General features: G+C 44.7%; 2 protein-coding genes across 27 annotated transcripts in view; one reads left to right on the forward strand and one right to left on the reverse strand.

The window, feature by feature from the left end:
- Positions 1–14,966, reverse strand: part of DST (dystonin) — a 470,874-nt gene that overhangs the window by 399,046 nt on the left and 56,862 nt on the right. For 17 of the 25 annotated variants that reach the window (XM_006110983.4, XM_025182427.2, XM_075923642.1 and 14 more), the window contains exon 4: positions 5,819–6,026. In XM_006110983.4, the coding sequence (XP_006111045.2) occupies positions 5,819–6,026 (208 nt within the window). Of the gene's footprint in view, positions 1–3,264; positions 3,930–5,818; positions 6,027–6,165; positions 6,309–6,521; positions 6,630–14,966 lie in introns of those variants that run through there. The other 8 variants (XM_006110987.3, XM_075923652.1, XM_075923651.1 and 5 more) reach the window with 6 other exon arrangements.
- Positions 6,400–14,469, forward strand: LOC142827797 (E3 SUMO-protein ligase ZBED1-like). 2 transcript variants are annotated; one of them, XM_075923664.1, is made up of 2 exons: positions 6,400–6,525; positions 11,212–14,451. In XM_075923664.1, the coding sequence occupies exon 2, from the start codon at positions 11,273–11,275 to the stop codon at positions 13,037–13,039; it is 1,767 nt and encodes a 588-aa protein (XP_075779779.1). In that variant the 5' UTR covers positions 6,400–6,525; positions 11,212–11,272; the 3' UTR covers positions 13,040–14,451. The 2 variants fall into 2 exon arrangements, with proteins under 2 accessions (XP_075779779.1, XP_075779778.1); XM_075923663.1 differs by lacking the exon at positions 6,400–6,525 and adding an exon at positions 6,527–7,154 and having other exon boundaries at positions 11,212–14,469.

Below are 14,966 nucleotides of genomic sequence, written 5' to 3' on the forward strand. Positions count from 1 at the left end.
CTTCCAGAACTGTGGTCTATCCTGGCTATAAAAAAGGTGAAGATTAAAATTTCACAGTTACACTTTAACAGTACTTGTGTTTTTTATTCCTCTTTTTCTAAATCAAATAGCCAAAACTTCTTAATGACACAGCATCATATGATTCCATGCCTTCCAAAACAGGCAATGCATTTTCTACAGCTGACTCTTCTAGTTACAGTATTCAACAGCTGGGGCATAGATAATTTGGCACCCTGATAATGTCCCAAATGAATGCACTCTTATTTCCTAAAAGCAAGAAAAATATTTCAATTAAAATAAGTAATTAAGACTCTTCACCATGAAAAAGCAAAAGGAAGTTACTAGAATGCATACTCACTTAAAAAAATAAATCAGTTTCTTTCAAAATTTGGTGAAATGACACTCCCTGTTTAATGCATAATATTGCAGCAATTCTTTTCTGATTAGATCAGCTCCCATAGCAAGTCATCAGGATAACAATCACTGTAGTGAAGTCATACTACTGGGACTCTGATGATAAATCATAACCGGCTTGAAAACACATTATTTTTCAATGTATTTTCCAGTTTCCCAATGTTTCATTATTAAAACAAACTAAAATCTTTACCCTTTTCCCCAGTGATTGTATGTAATAAACTACCAAGTACTGTATATTGATGAGTTAAATAAATGAAGAGCCACCCACAAAATGAAAACAAAGAAATGGAAAACTTTTAAATTTAAACATTTTAAAGAGTTTGACATCTTTTAACATCCAATATAAATGCACCCTTTCTCCCTCTTCACAGATAAGATAACAAACGTCAACAATTCTAGAATATACTAAAAACAAATATGTTAACTAGCCCTAGGAGTCTACTGTATCAGCATCCACTAATCCAGTGATAGAGATGCAACAGTGTCAGCCTGGTGTAGCTGAAACAAAAGACAGAACTATGTAGCACTTTAAAGACTAACAAGATAGTTTATTAGGTGATGAGCTTTCGTGGGCCAGACCCACTTCCTCAGATCAATATGTGGAAGAAAATCGACACAACCATATATACCAAAGTGATACAATCAAAAAAATGAACGCATGTGAAATTGACAATTCAAATTTTAGAACAGGGTGGGGGAGAAGGTTAGTTTCTGTGAGGTAATGACATAGGGGTGATAATAGGGGAAGTTTCTGTGAGGTAATGACATTAGGCGTGATAACTGGTTCTCATCCAGGAGTCTAGAGCCCCTGTGAGGGAGGGACCCAAGCAGGATTCGGGGCCTCCAATATAAGCCAGAGAGCAAAGCTGTCATTGCAGCTTGCAGGAGCCCAGGACAGAAAGCTGAACCCAAGCAAATTTGCTTTTTGGAGCCCCAGGTAGTTGCCCTGCTTGTAACTTCCTCTCACCAGTAATGTCTTACTGGATGTGTAGAAAAACTGTTGTTGTGGCACAGGTGGGTCGTGGAGTTTTTACAGCGTGTTGTGGGGGAGAGGGGCTCAGAAAGAAAAAGGTTGAGTTACCCCTGCACAAATCCTCCCACAGGTAAGGACCAAATCTTGTAGGCCTTACTTAGGCAAAACTCACAGTAAAATCAGGGGACTTATGACTGTACAATCAAGCCCTAAAATCACTGAATACTAGAACCGGAAGGGACTTCAAGATGTCATCATCTTGTCCCGTGACTTCAGGATAAGATATTCATTATGAATTTTCCTGAGTTTATCAAGTGACCATGTATCTAAATTGAAAGCTATACATCTGTCTCTAGGAGCAAATTTGCTTTTTTATCAAATTCAAATTTAAATCTGTTCATCTAAATTTTAAATCACATCAGCGAAAAATAAATATTAATTTTAGGGTTTTCAATACTTTTGATTTAGTAATTTGAACATAGCCTACTTACTTTAAAACGAACATTTGGAAAAAAATAGCCTGAAATATGTATGAATCACTTTAGATGATGAAAAAATATAATAGACCAAGAATTTCCTTTCTTAAAAAGATCTAATATACACAATAATTATTTCTCCTTTGAAATGTTCTGATGCATTTTAGTACAGAGACAGTACATCTAGGGAACATGTGCATTGACACAATAGACTATAATAATACATGATTTAGAATTGAACAGGTATAAAGTACTCTCAGCCCTGATGAATCACGTTTGAAAATAATTTCATTTTTAGGATAGAATAAAATTAACTATGACATCTTCATATAAAACTGATTTAACTATGCCACTCCCATTAAAGTCAGTGGTAATTTGGTAGCTTAAACCACTCTTATAACTTTTTCTAAATTTATTGTTGGGTATCTTAAAACCACAAAATCAAAACTGAATATAAAATATATAAATAAAATAAAAAATTATATAAAACTGAAACCATCTAGCAAGCCTTGTCCCCATATGTTGCAAAAGGATTCCAAACAGCAAACACCAAATACATTGCAATGTGCACCTCGGAACTATTTTCAGAATGAAGATTCATTCTAATTCCATCTCTTATTAATTAAGATTAGATCTTAAACATTACATTGATCTCGTTTTTAAGGTTTAATATTAAAAATGCACTGAAATAGAAAATAATGATGTGTCCTATGTACTTTTTCTGTACAATCAAAAATAAGGAAATAATACAATTAACATTTCTAATAGAATAAACTGAATATGTTATGAACATTAGAAAGGTTCTTCAAGTACTAAATGAAAATGCTTCACAATGTTGCATAAAGCTGTCATTCTGGACATTACAGAAAAGAACAACATATATTAGAACGTTAAGATCAAATGGATATTTAAAATGGTGGTTTTTTGTTTAAAGCAGTATTGGCAATAAAGATAACGCATATTTCACTGGATTCATTAGGACCACAGAATACTGTTTTATTTACTGAAAAACAGAGAAAACGGTTCTCATCCCAGACAAACATCAGACAGTAGAGTAATAATCTCATTGAAATGTCAGTGATGGCATCACACGCAGCAAAAGGACAGTGTCACTTAAAGCTCTTTAGTGAAAGAAAGCAACAGACAGCTCCGTAAGAAATGACGCTCTCCTGGAGACAGTGGATCTGGTCTTAAGGGCGTTTTAGTACAGTATCTTCGACTGCACTCTTGTTGGTAGTGGACTAGAACAGCAGATATCCAGAAGACCTGATCCTGATTATGGCTGCTCCTGTCCCTTGTTTACTTGTAACCACCAGTGCTATTTAAAGTAAGCCCTACACTTAGCATGTACCTAATAAACCCACGTATGCCTCATGCTGCAGCGCTAATTTAGCGTACCTTTGTATCTCTCCAAGACATCTTCATAAGCCTGTAGGTATTCCTGTTCTTCGGCATAGTAATAAGCACCAGGGGAGAGGTAACCAGCCATGGCTGGAGGGTAACACTGACCAGTTCACTCCAAGGCTGCAGACAGCACGAAGCCTTGGGAACTGCAAAAAAGGCTGGAGGGAGGAGGGAGGGGTGCTATGAAAGCTGTCCGAGGAAACGCCCATTCCCCCCTCCCGAGCGGTGTGTGAGCATGTGTGTGGCTCCAATAGCAAGGGCTTCCTCTCGGATTTCATTAACAGCAAATCTCTGCGCTCGGCTAACGGCCTGAGAGCAGGAAGGCAGCCAGGGCTGCAGCAGCTCCAGGACACCATGGGCGCCACGGCCTGGCCATGGAGGTGACCTCCAGCTGCTCCCTCTCCCAGTCTTCATGGAAACATTTCTTCCCTCCTGACAGATACATCACTCCTAGGCGATCATTTAGGGCTCGCTTGTGCTGCAGGCCCCACTTGTGCAAATGCATTCAGGGCTTTTGCTGAATAAGAACTGCAGCAGCAGCCTTTTCTGTACGTCATCCCCTCCCCTAGCGTCTGGCTCCCTTTCTGGCTCTGGTTTAATAGTTCTGCGGGGCGGGCCTGGCCCGGCTTCTCTCTCCAAAGCTCAGTAGGATTCTGCTGAGGACTCGCCAGCTGCCTGGGCTTCCCCCCGCTCTTCAGCCTTCTCTGGCGAGGCCGCTTTCATTGTCTTGATTTCCACAAAAAAACTATCGGGAAGCCGCCCTACTCCCCCCCACCCCCACCCCCGGCAGCCTGGGTGCAGGAGGCTGCTACCTCCACCCGCACCTCTCCTCCGCCAGTCCCCCCCCCTCCCCGCCCAGGCACACACGTGGCACGCTGGGGCAGAGGTTTCTGTTGAACCACCAAGGGATGCAAGTGACTGGACAGGCTGGCAGCCCGCAGCGCCCGGGGGCGGGTTCCCGCGGAGCGGAGCAGTTGTCTTAGGGATGCTCGGTAGCAGGAGCAGCTCTTGGCCCCCCTCGGCTCCGACCTCTTGCTGGAGTTGCCCGGCCGCGGGATGGCGCGCCAGGGCCGGGGGCTCGCGCTGCTGCAGGTGTCCCCGTCGCTCATGCACAGACACAGCGCGCCGCATGTCAGTGCCCCGGTGCTAACTGCGCCTGTGCCTCCTCCCGCCTCGGGCCCGCGATCCGCGCGCCTGTTGGCTGTGCTGGGCCCTGCTGCCCTGCACACTGCAAAGCCCTCCAGGGGCCCTGTGCCGCTCCGCACCCCGGGCGCCCTGACCCCGCCGTGCAACACACGTGTCTTCCCCAGCTCCCCACTCCCCTCCCCCGAGCGCAAGACCCACGCTCCAGGCTGCTCCCTCCCCACAAGCTTTCCACAAATGTGCAGCTGCGTGGTGTCCAAACCAGCCCTGCCTCGCCATCAACGCTTTAATCCCTCTCCTTGCATTTCCCCTCCTCCGGCCGAGCAAAGCTACCAGTGCGTCCGGAGGGGGCGGGGGGAGACGACAAGCCGCCGTGGTAGGACGCAGGCGATTGTGTTTCCGAGCACTCTGATGAGACCCACGCGGGCGGATGTTTGTATCTGCCCGATTCCCAGGCACCAGCGGTAGCCAGAAGAGATCTTACAAAGAGGCTCGTCCCTAAGAAACGGGGGCTGGAGTAACCCTGGTTCTGCATTGTGCCGGTGGCTAAGGGCGGTGATTACTAAGCGGGATGAGGAGGGAGGAAAGAGCTTTGCTACGCCATCCCCACAGAGGGGCCGAGCCATTGCATCCCCATAATCGTCCCATTAGGTGAAAATGTCTTTGAAATAAGCCCCGAAGAGGGAAGGGATGATACACCAAACAACGAACCAGAATTAATTTACACGCTGCGTTGTCAACTTCCAGCAAAGGCATCTCTTCTATTTCAGTGCCATCCGTTGCCAGTGTAAAGTGGCCATCCACATACCAGAAAACATTAGTGCCTCTCCTACATTATTCCATCGAGTGCCTCTCCTATATTATTCCTAAGCAGCACGGCCCCAATATGAGTACACGGACAAAGAGCTGTTCTACACATTTACACTGTTGTCACAACATACACCGTCTAAAAGAAGGATAGACACCAACTGGATGATCGCAGCCTGCCCTTGCATTTAAGGCAGCCTCTCTGCCATTAAGGCACAAAAGACAATAAAGAGTGCTCTGTCTGCCTTTGTGTACACCGACCAAGCAGACATAATATGAAATCACCAGGGTTATTGCGAATGAGCCACTCACGGCTAATGCGTTTTCGCATGAAAGTTTAATGGGCGCACCTGCACATATTTCATCTTTTCCCACTTTCCCACAAGCATTAATTCACCCAACCGGAAAACACGGCCAAATAGCTTAGTCATCACTCCACGAACCTACAGGATTTTGAAAGGCTTTGTTCACAAAGCCAATGAACGAGCCCCCACCCCCGACATAAATCTTTGCCACGATCTCTCATGCAAGCCCCTGATATGTGGGCACATGCAAGAATGGTGAGTCTCTCGTCTGGCTGCCTGGAGCCTGGTCTTACCGGCTATCCTAAGCACCGCTCTCTCGGCTGGGTCCAGCACGGAGCCGCCTTGAATTTTCCGCTTGGATCGCTCATGTTTCGGCAAGTTCCAGGGCAGTGTGTCCCCCGGTGCCGGTGACAAGGAGCCAGATTTTTGGCTGAAATCATCTTCATCCGAGAAATCCGCAGAGGAAGACATGGAGCATCGGTAGGAGGCGTTTCCAGAGCTCTGCAGAATGAGAGATACACATTGACTGCATGGATATACAGTATATAGTGTGATCTCCATACAGGCAACCCAGTCCGCCTAGACTGTTTTACAAACACCCCACAGAAAAATAAAAACACCGAAAGGATAGGTCGCTCACCATCGTTGTGTGTGTGTGTGCGCGCGCGCACGTAACTCCACAGATGGTACCCCCAAAATACCCTGATTTAGTGACAGTGCATTTAGGAGGATTTTTATGCAGAAGCGTGGCCTGCGGTCAGGCAACCACCTCACAAATGATCCTCGGACTTGCCCAACAATAAACCCAGCAACAACAAAAGCCTTCCCGGTTAGAAACTGATAGCATTTGGCTCCCCCGCCAGGCTAAGGAAAAGATTTACCATCATCAGGCTGCTGGTTAAATCATTAATGTAACTCTATCTTTAAAAAAAAACCCACTCAACAAACGCAGGATGCTGAGCCTTTGTTACTGCAAGTAGATTTTCGAAGCCACACCCTGGTAAGTCTCCTGCACTTGCATTCTTGCGGGACTCCCTTTTCTAGCCCTTGTTGTTTCTTCAGAGCAGCCAATTGCCAGAGAAAGTGCATTGATGAGAAGGGAGGGAGGGAGTGTGTTTCTCAGAACAGCCTCTTCTCAAAGTCATTGGGTGTACAAAGGGCGGTTTTTAGCAGTTTTCTGTCGAGACAGCTTCAGTAAACAAACGTTTGATCTCGGTTTATATCCTCTATGCCTGTTTATATTTTCTAATAAACAGAGCAGACAGCCGTTGCCCGGAACCAGATCACTGCCAAGAATAAAAATGATGGAGTGAAGGGACATGAACCGGCGGTGCCATTTCTGACTTCCCTATCGTACTAGAGGAAGTGGGAAAATGAGATGCTTAAATGGTAGCACTTTAGTTTACATTTGGTGGTTTGGTAAACAAACCTTCAGGATCGACCCTCAAACACAGCTGCTGGAGAGCTGATGCAGGATCGTTTGCTTTCCTATTTGTATCTCTGCATTTCCTACTTGAGGATATTTAGGAATACGCCAGTGCACCTGATGGAAAACAATGCCTATACTTGCTGATTCAAGATGGTGATATACAATAGTTCTCTCGCTGTGTAATCTGGCTCCAACCCAGGGTATGATTTGCATTATTTTTTTCATGGCACCTTATTCTCAACTTGGTTTATTCTACATTAGTATTATTTGCTTTCTAGAATCCATCTTCCACCCTTCTAGACTCCACAGTTTGTTGGACCAGGAAACTGAATATAGAAATGCCTGCTGGTATTTTAGATTTGTTTTATGGCTGCCTGTCTTCTCTAGAAGGGCTTGAGCTGTGTCCTTATTGAATGAAACATAATGCATTGTGGCTCACTGATTACTGATATTTTCTCTTTCACTTTCTGAAATGTTTTTCTATGCATTTTCACTGTAATCATGCATTGGTTGACTAGATAGATTATTATTTAGATTGGCATTATAGGCATTTTAAAAAAATGAAAACTGCACAACCCAGAATCATAACTGATTAAATAATGCAATGAAAATGTTATGCTGCAGCCTAAATTGCAATCATTCACAGTTAAATAAAACTAAATAAAAGGGGGAATAAACATTAGTGGGTGATCATAATCAAGTATACTCTGGCCCTCTTTTCTATCATTGTACTGAGGTCTGTGTTAAAGTACAGAACAAATATTGCATACAGAACAATAGTTTTGAACTGTTCTCCCAATACAGTGTTGAGAGTTAGAAAGCTTCAGAGATCTAATCAGAGGTATGATTCTGCAATTTGTGTTGGTGCAGGTAAAATCCTGTAGTACGCATAATAAATACAATTCTTCCCACAAAACTACAAAATAGAGGTACAGTATCCACCCCTACAGGAGTAAGGAGGTTTAATCAGTAGTTACTAGAAGGCATGAGTTCAGTGTCTCCTGGCCTGATCTTAGCTTTAAAGGCTTTTCTGCAACTAACATGGAAAGAACCCCTCAAGGAGCCATTCCATGGTTCCTAGCAATGTCCAACCTGCTTGGTATCCACTTATCCCATTTGCTCCTACACACAGTGGACCTGCCTCCATTTCAGCTTCCTCACATAGCTATGCAGATGGCTAGAGGGTTTACACTGAAATCACCAGTTTTAATCATGATTTAAATGAGGGGTAGGGAACCTTTTTTGGGTCAAGGGCCACTGACTCACAGAAAAGTCAGTCAGGGGCCACACACATGTGAGAAACAAAAATCAAACAAGCAAGCAAAAAACCCTCACTGCCGTGGCCCCAACTGAAAAAAGAGACATTCCCTACATTCTACTCCCACATCTAAGTGGACCCAGCCTAGCAGATATTGTGTACTCCAGCTTTGAGGGAAGGACCTGGAGCGCCAGTGCAGGCTCCCCAATGCTGGGGGGAGGGGGGAGGGCATGAGCCTTGGAGGCTGGATCCAGGCAAGCCACCTCTGAGTTAAAACAAAGTAAGAAATCTTTGATTTGAATCATACTCTACATCTGCATCTGATGAAGTAGGTCTTTGCCCACAAAAGCTATTATGCTCCAATAAATCTGTTAGTCTATAAGGTGCCCACAGGACTTCTAGTTGTTTATGCATATTCTACATTGTTTTTTTTTTTTTAAAGAAGGTTGGCTCTCATTCGTTGCTAACCACTGAAACACATTGATTTGTAACTAAATATAACATTTACACTAAATTTTTGATACTTCTTGTTTTTTACATAACCAGGAGGATAAACACATATTTAAGGAATCATACCTTCATTTACATTTATTGAGATTCTTAATATTTATCTTTTATGTTACAAAATTATGAATAATTGCGGCTACAGTGAGTGGGGAGATCAGCCTCTGCTGCAGCCATGTGCCAGGCCCCCCAGTAACTCCCTGGCTTGCGTTGCTCACGGGAAGGGGCAAGTGCAGGAAGGATCATAGTGGGATCAGAGAAGGGGCAGAGCTGGGGAAGAGATGGAGAAGGGATGGAATAGGGGAGGGATGGGGCCTGTGGCAAAGAAGGTTGCTCTGGGTCCCATGTCTGCGATACTAGGGAAAGGGGGTTGCCTCAGGCCTTGTGACCCCCTAGGGACAGCCCTGGCTGCTGGCTCAGGAATGAGTGCTGCCAAAAACAGCTGCTATTGACTGAAAAAGTATTCAGGTTTGTGAGTACTCTGGTTAAGGAGGCAACGTTCCCCTAACACACACTTCCACCCCCGCTCCCCCAACACACACACACGCACAGAGATTCTCATGCCAAATCAGAATCTGAACTGGTGTCCCTGGTGAGCCTAGAGTGGCTAGAAGGCTGTGGGATAGCCAGGGGCTCCGGAAAGATGCAGCCCCTGTATTACAGCATAGAGCCCACTCTGAGCTACAGCAGGGGTGTGTAAGAGAGCCCCTGGGGGCCAGATCCGGCCTGCCAAGCGGATTGATCCAGCCTGTGGCCATCCTGCCACTCCCCCGCTCTCAGGCCAATCGAGACCACGGGATGGGGGAGCGTGCAAAGTCTCCTCCCCCCACCAGGGGCACATGGTGCCTAGAGTGAAATGCCAGCTACAGGCTGCCCCCAACTTGTGACACAATCGGTTCCAGGGATAGCGTCGCAAGTCGGGGGCGTCATAACTCAAGCTCACATTTACAACAGGTGTCATAAATATGGGGCTGAAGATATAAGTCAGACTATTTCGACCTCTTCCGCACTTACGGAAAAGGTCATAAGTGTGAAGGGGGGTCATAAATCGGGCTGTCATAAAGCAGGGGCCTCCTATATTTTGAACACCTGGCGATTCAATCTTGGTGCCGCATGTGCTTACAGGACAAGCGCAGAGGCAGGGGGGTGAGGGACTTTACGTGCTCCCCTGCTCCAAGGTTCTTATTGGCTTGGGGGGGGGGGGAAAGGAGCACATGAAGTCTCCTCCCGCCGCCTGGGGCACATGGTGCCTAGCGGGAACCACCAGCAATTCAGAACAGCTGGCGATTCTTTCTAGGCACCAACAGGCAAGGGGCAAAAACTTCACGCACTCCCTCCACCCACAGGCCAATAAGGGTCTGTGGGGGGGGGGAGCATGGAACTGTCCTTGCACTGCTCCTACCATCCAGGGCCTCACCTCTTCTGGGGTGGCCTGGGGCCACTTCAAAAATTTGTGAAGTGTCCCCCCCTTCTAAAATTATTGTCCACCCCTGAGCTACAGGCATCTAAGTACCATGTACCACAATCCACAGCAGCAAGGCAAAGCCAGTGCTTAATTTGTGCTGGGGCTCAGCCCTGGGACCTCTTTCAATACAAATTAAGCGCAGGAAAGGAGGCAGCAGGGCCTGGAGATTAAGGGGAGGTAATGACGGAGTGAGAAGACCACAGCACCAGAGCAATGGAGGGACGGGGGAGTCCATGGGGACCAGGGCAACAGGGATGTCCAGAAGAGCCCGGGGTGCAAAATACAGGGTCACCCAGGATGACATTTTTCCTGAGGCCAATGCAGCACTGCTCTACAGAGGTAACTGCTCTACTGAGGTAAATTCCCTCTTGCCTAATTCCCAAACACCAGGCCTTCTGAGAGAGAAGTGAGAGATATCACATAGGGTATGTCTACATTGTATTCCTCTTTCGAACAAAAGATCGAAACGAAATTGTAAATGAAGCGCATATTTGAATTTCCCACGCTTCATTTGCATAATCGCTACCAGGCGCTATTTCGAAAAAAGAAACACTGCGTAGACGCGGTTATTTCAAAAGAAAACCCTTCTTTTGAAATAACCCTTACTCCCACACTCTTCCTATCCTTCCTGAACACTGAATGCAGATTTCTAAGGTGAAATTCTTCCTCTTTGGACAGGAGTGAGCCTGGTGAACTCAGAAGAAACCCAACCCAACCCAACAGCGGCAGTATTAAGAATCCACCCTTCTGCACAACTCACACCCCTTCCAGCTCCAGAATACTGATATTATCAGATAAAAATCTTCCCCCTTCAAGGAGCCAAGACTCCTCTAATGGAGATCCATACAAAATTATATATATACACACATAATAATGGCTAATCCAGCAGCAGCAGGAAAAACAAAAGACTCTTGCACAATTCTCTGCCCTATTGAATGCTAAAATACTGAGGTAAAATATTTCCATACTGACAGCAAAGACTCTTTAGAACAGGACATAAATATATATTGATTATCTTTAATTATTGCAGACATTGGCACAGTTCTACTATGCTCTCATGATCCAGAATGATTAAATATCAGAAAAACTGAATGGAGCAAAGGACCAAAAGATCAGGACTTTTGAATGGGAAGTTTATTTTTAAAAAACTTCCAGATGGTTCTCTGGATAAAAAGACGGTTATCTGTAACTATTGCAAGGCTGAGTTCCAATACCATCGAAGTACTTCGAGTCTGCAGTACCACTTACGTGCTAAACATGCTTTTGCCTCCAGTTCTTGTGCTACAGATAATCCACCAAGAGCAAATGAATCCAACCAGCCACAACAGAGTAGACCCACAGAGTTTTGGAACCACTGCAAGCCCATGGATCTAACAAAATACAACAGTTTAACCAATGCTATCGTAAAGTGGATAGCTATGGACTGCAGACCACTCAATATTGTAAACGACAGAGGGCTAAGAGATATTATTCAAATTGTATCTTCCAATCAATCATATTCCTTGCCATCTGAAGGAACCATTGCATCTCAAATGCATGATCAATATAACGACGAGAAGACTTCAAAGTTGGAGCTTCTGAAAAGTGCACCAGCTGTTGCTTTGACTGCGGATCACTGGACTTCCTTGAGCAATCAGAGTTATCTTGAAGTCACAGCACACCTGATTGATGCTGCATGGAAACTACAGTCATTTGTTTTAACAGCAATGGATATTGAAGAGAGACATTATGCTGAATCGTGTGCAGAGTGTTTCTTGGATGTTGTAAAAGAATGGAATATTAAAGAAAAGGTATCAACAATTAGTACTGATAGTGCACATAATATGTTCACAGACACTTGTATGCCTTTTGAACATATGACATGCATTGCTCACAGCCTGCAGCGATCCATTACAGTAGCACTCAGTGATAGTGGTTTTGAAAACATACTGGAAAAATGTAGAAAAATTGTGGGCCATTTCAAACACAGTCCAACTAACAGTGCAGAGCTAGGAGTACAACAAGCTGCAAATGGACAGACACAAGAACCTCTTGTACAAGATATTTCAACCAGATGGAACTCCACATTGAGTATGGTTCAGCATCTGATTTGCAATAAAGCTGCTATCACAGCCACATTAGCTCTTCAAAAGCATAAACTATCATTGCCAACAGGTAAAGATTTTGAAAAACTGCAAAAGCTAGAAACACTACTTAAGCCCTGCAGGTTTGTGACTGAAATCCTTGGGGGAGAATTGTATGTCTCCTGCTCTGTTGTTTTACCTGTATTCTGCCATATATTTAGTGTTATGGAAGTTTCAGATGATGACCCAGCATATGTTGTTCAATTTAAGAACACTTTCATTGCAGATCTGATGAAACACAAAGAAGGTACCAATATGAGATTTCTAAAGATAGCTACAGCACTTGACCCAAGATTTAAGCATCTGAAGTGCCTTCCAAAATCTGAAAGGGATGAAGTGTGGGACATGCTGTCAGAAATCTTAAAAGAGCAACACTCCAATGCAGAAATTACAGAAACAGAACCACCAAAAAAGAAAATCAACCTTTCATTCATAGCATCTGTCTCAGATGATGAAAATAAACATGTGTCAGTTTGCACAGCTCTGGATCGTTATCGAGCAGAATCCATCATCAGCATGGAAGCATGCCCTCTGCAATGGTGGTTGAAGCGTGAAGGGACATATGAATGTTTAGCATATGTGGCCCGTAAATATCTTGCAACGCCAGCTACAGTTGTACCATGTGAGCACCTCTTTTCACTTTCAGGTGACATTGTACATAAAAAGCGAGCAGCATTATCTCCCGTAAATGTAAACAAACTTATTTGTCTTAGCAATTGGCTGAACAAGAAGTAGGACTGAGTGGACTTGTATGCTAAAAGTTTTCCATTCTTTTATTTTTGAGTGCAGTATATAAAAAAATAATTCTACATTTGTAAGCTACACTTTCGTGATAAAGAGCTTCACTACAGTAGTTATATGAGGTGAACTGAAAAATACTATCTCTTTTCTTTATCTTTTTTACAGTACAATTATTTGTAATAAAAAATAATAACAAAGTGAGCACTGTATACTTTGTATTCTATATTGTAATTGAAATCCCTATATTTGAAAATGTACAAACATCCACTTATATGATTAATAGCTATTTTTAATCTTGCAACTAATTACAGTTCATTTTTTAATAATTTCACAGCCCTAAAACTAACACAAGAAAGTACTTCTTCATAAAATGTAGAGTCAACCTATGTAATTCATTACCATGGGATGATCTGAGGGCCTATAATGAGAGGGTGTGGACTCCCTCCAAGACTAATGGGGAAGTACCCCTGCACACCTCACTGGAAGCAGAGGGGCAGGGACAGGAAATATATAAAACGTGGGCCCCAAAGCTCAGTTGGGCTAGGTTGACTGGAGGAGGCAGACACCTCTTACCAATTGCTAGATCTTGAGCGATACAGAGGCGGCTACAGCACCAAGGACTAGAGAAACTGCCAGAGATGTCTGCCATAATGGAAGCAAATGAATTGCTGGAACTGCCATTAGCAGTATACCCCAGGGAGATAGAAGATGATTCCAAGCCAATGGTATACCTTAAGGAGAATGTAGTGTCTGGTTGTGTCATTGCCTGAATCCAGGTCAGGGTGCTTCTGCTGAACCCCTGCTGACCCAGTGGTGGAACACTCTGCCACTGCTAGGCCCTTGGGTGAGTCCCGGGGAGTAGGGTGGGCTCAAGTTACCATACTCTGCTACTGCAAACCCAGCCGTGGAGTGGCAGCCTCCCCACTCTAGGTCAAGAGGCCTGCATTTGTCAGCTAGCCGCAAGAGCCAGGATGTAAGGAGATCTGTTCTGTGCTCCACCCTGCCTGAGAGCCTGAGCTCCTATACTGCATGATACTCCCTCTTCAGAGCCCCGCACGGATACAAATGTCCACCCACTGATGTGGATATCTATACAGCTCTGCCAGGCTCTACACTCTGGAGAGGAACATGGTCACATTGTGCCAAGGAGCCAGTGTGCCATGCCAGCAGCTCCTCCCAGAAGTGCGGCTATAACACCCACAGCTCCACCCCAGACAGACAGGTGACATCTCAAGTAGGGGTGGGATCAAGGACAATACAGGTGCACTTTCGGAAGGAGCTGCTGGTGCAAAGCATTGGTTTATAGGTATGATGGGGCCTCATTCCTCTCTTCTGGTCACAGTGTCTCTTAGGAGTAGAGCCCTGCAGATCTGTGGATACCAATGTCTAGCCACAGAGGGTATGTCTACACTACCACCCTAGTTCGAACTAGGATGGTTAATGTAGGCATTCGAAGTTGCAAATGAAGCCCGGGATTTAAATATGGAACGAGGTGTAACGGTAGTTCGAATTAGAAAGCCTAATTTGAACTACCTACTCCGTGCCGCGTGTAGCCACGGGCACGGAGTCCTCACTAACAGAGATTTAAAAATGGCGGTGCCCGGCAAGATGCAAATGAAGCCCGGGATATTTAAATCCCGGGCTTCATTTGCAACTTCGAATGCCTACATTAACCACCCTAGTTCGAACTAGGGTGGTAGTGTAGACATACCCAGATATCACAGATATCCATATTCAAGAGCAGACATTTGTATCTGCACAGGGCTCTATCCATCTTGCCTGAAGGCCTGAGCTTATTAGATATTCTGCCTTGCTCCACTTGAAGCCATGTCTCTGGACTGCTTGTCACCTGACCCTGCCTAGAGGACCTTAGAAATTGCTAATTACCTTGATAACCCTTGCCTTGCTAGGGTCATGAGAC

This window comes from Pelodiscus sinensis, chromosome 3 (assembly GCF_049634645.1).
Source record: "Pelodiscus sinensis isolate JC-2024 chromosome 3, ASM4963464v1, whole genome shotgun sequence".
Lineage (NCBI taxonomy): Eukaryota > Metazoa > Chordata > Testudines > Trionychidae > Pelodiscus > Pelodiscus sinensis.

What these genes read in the sequence shown, in the direction of transcription:
- LOC142827797 (XM_075923664.1), top strand. Translation starts at nt 11,273, where the DNA reads ATGGAGCAAAGGACCAAAAGATCAGGACTTTTGAATGGGAAGTTTATT.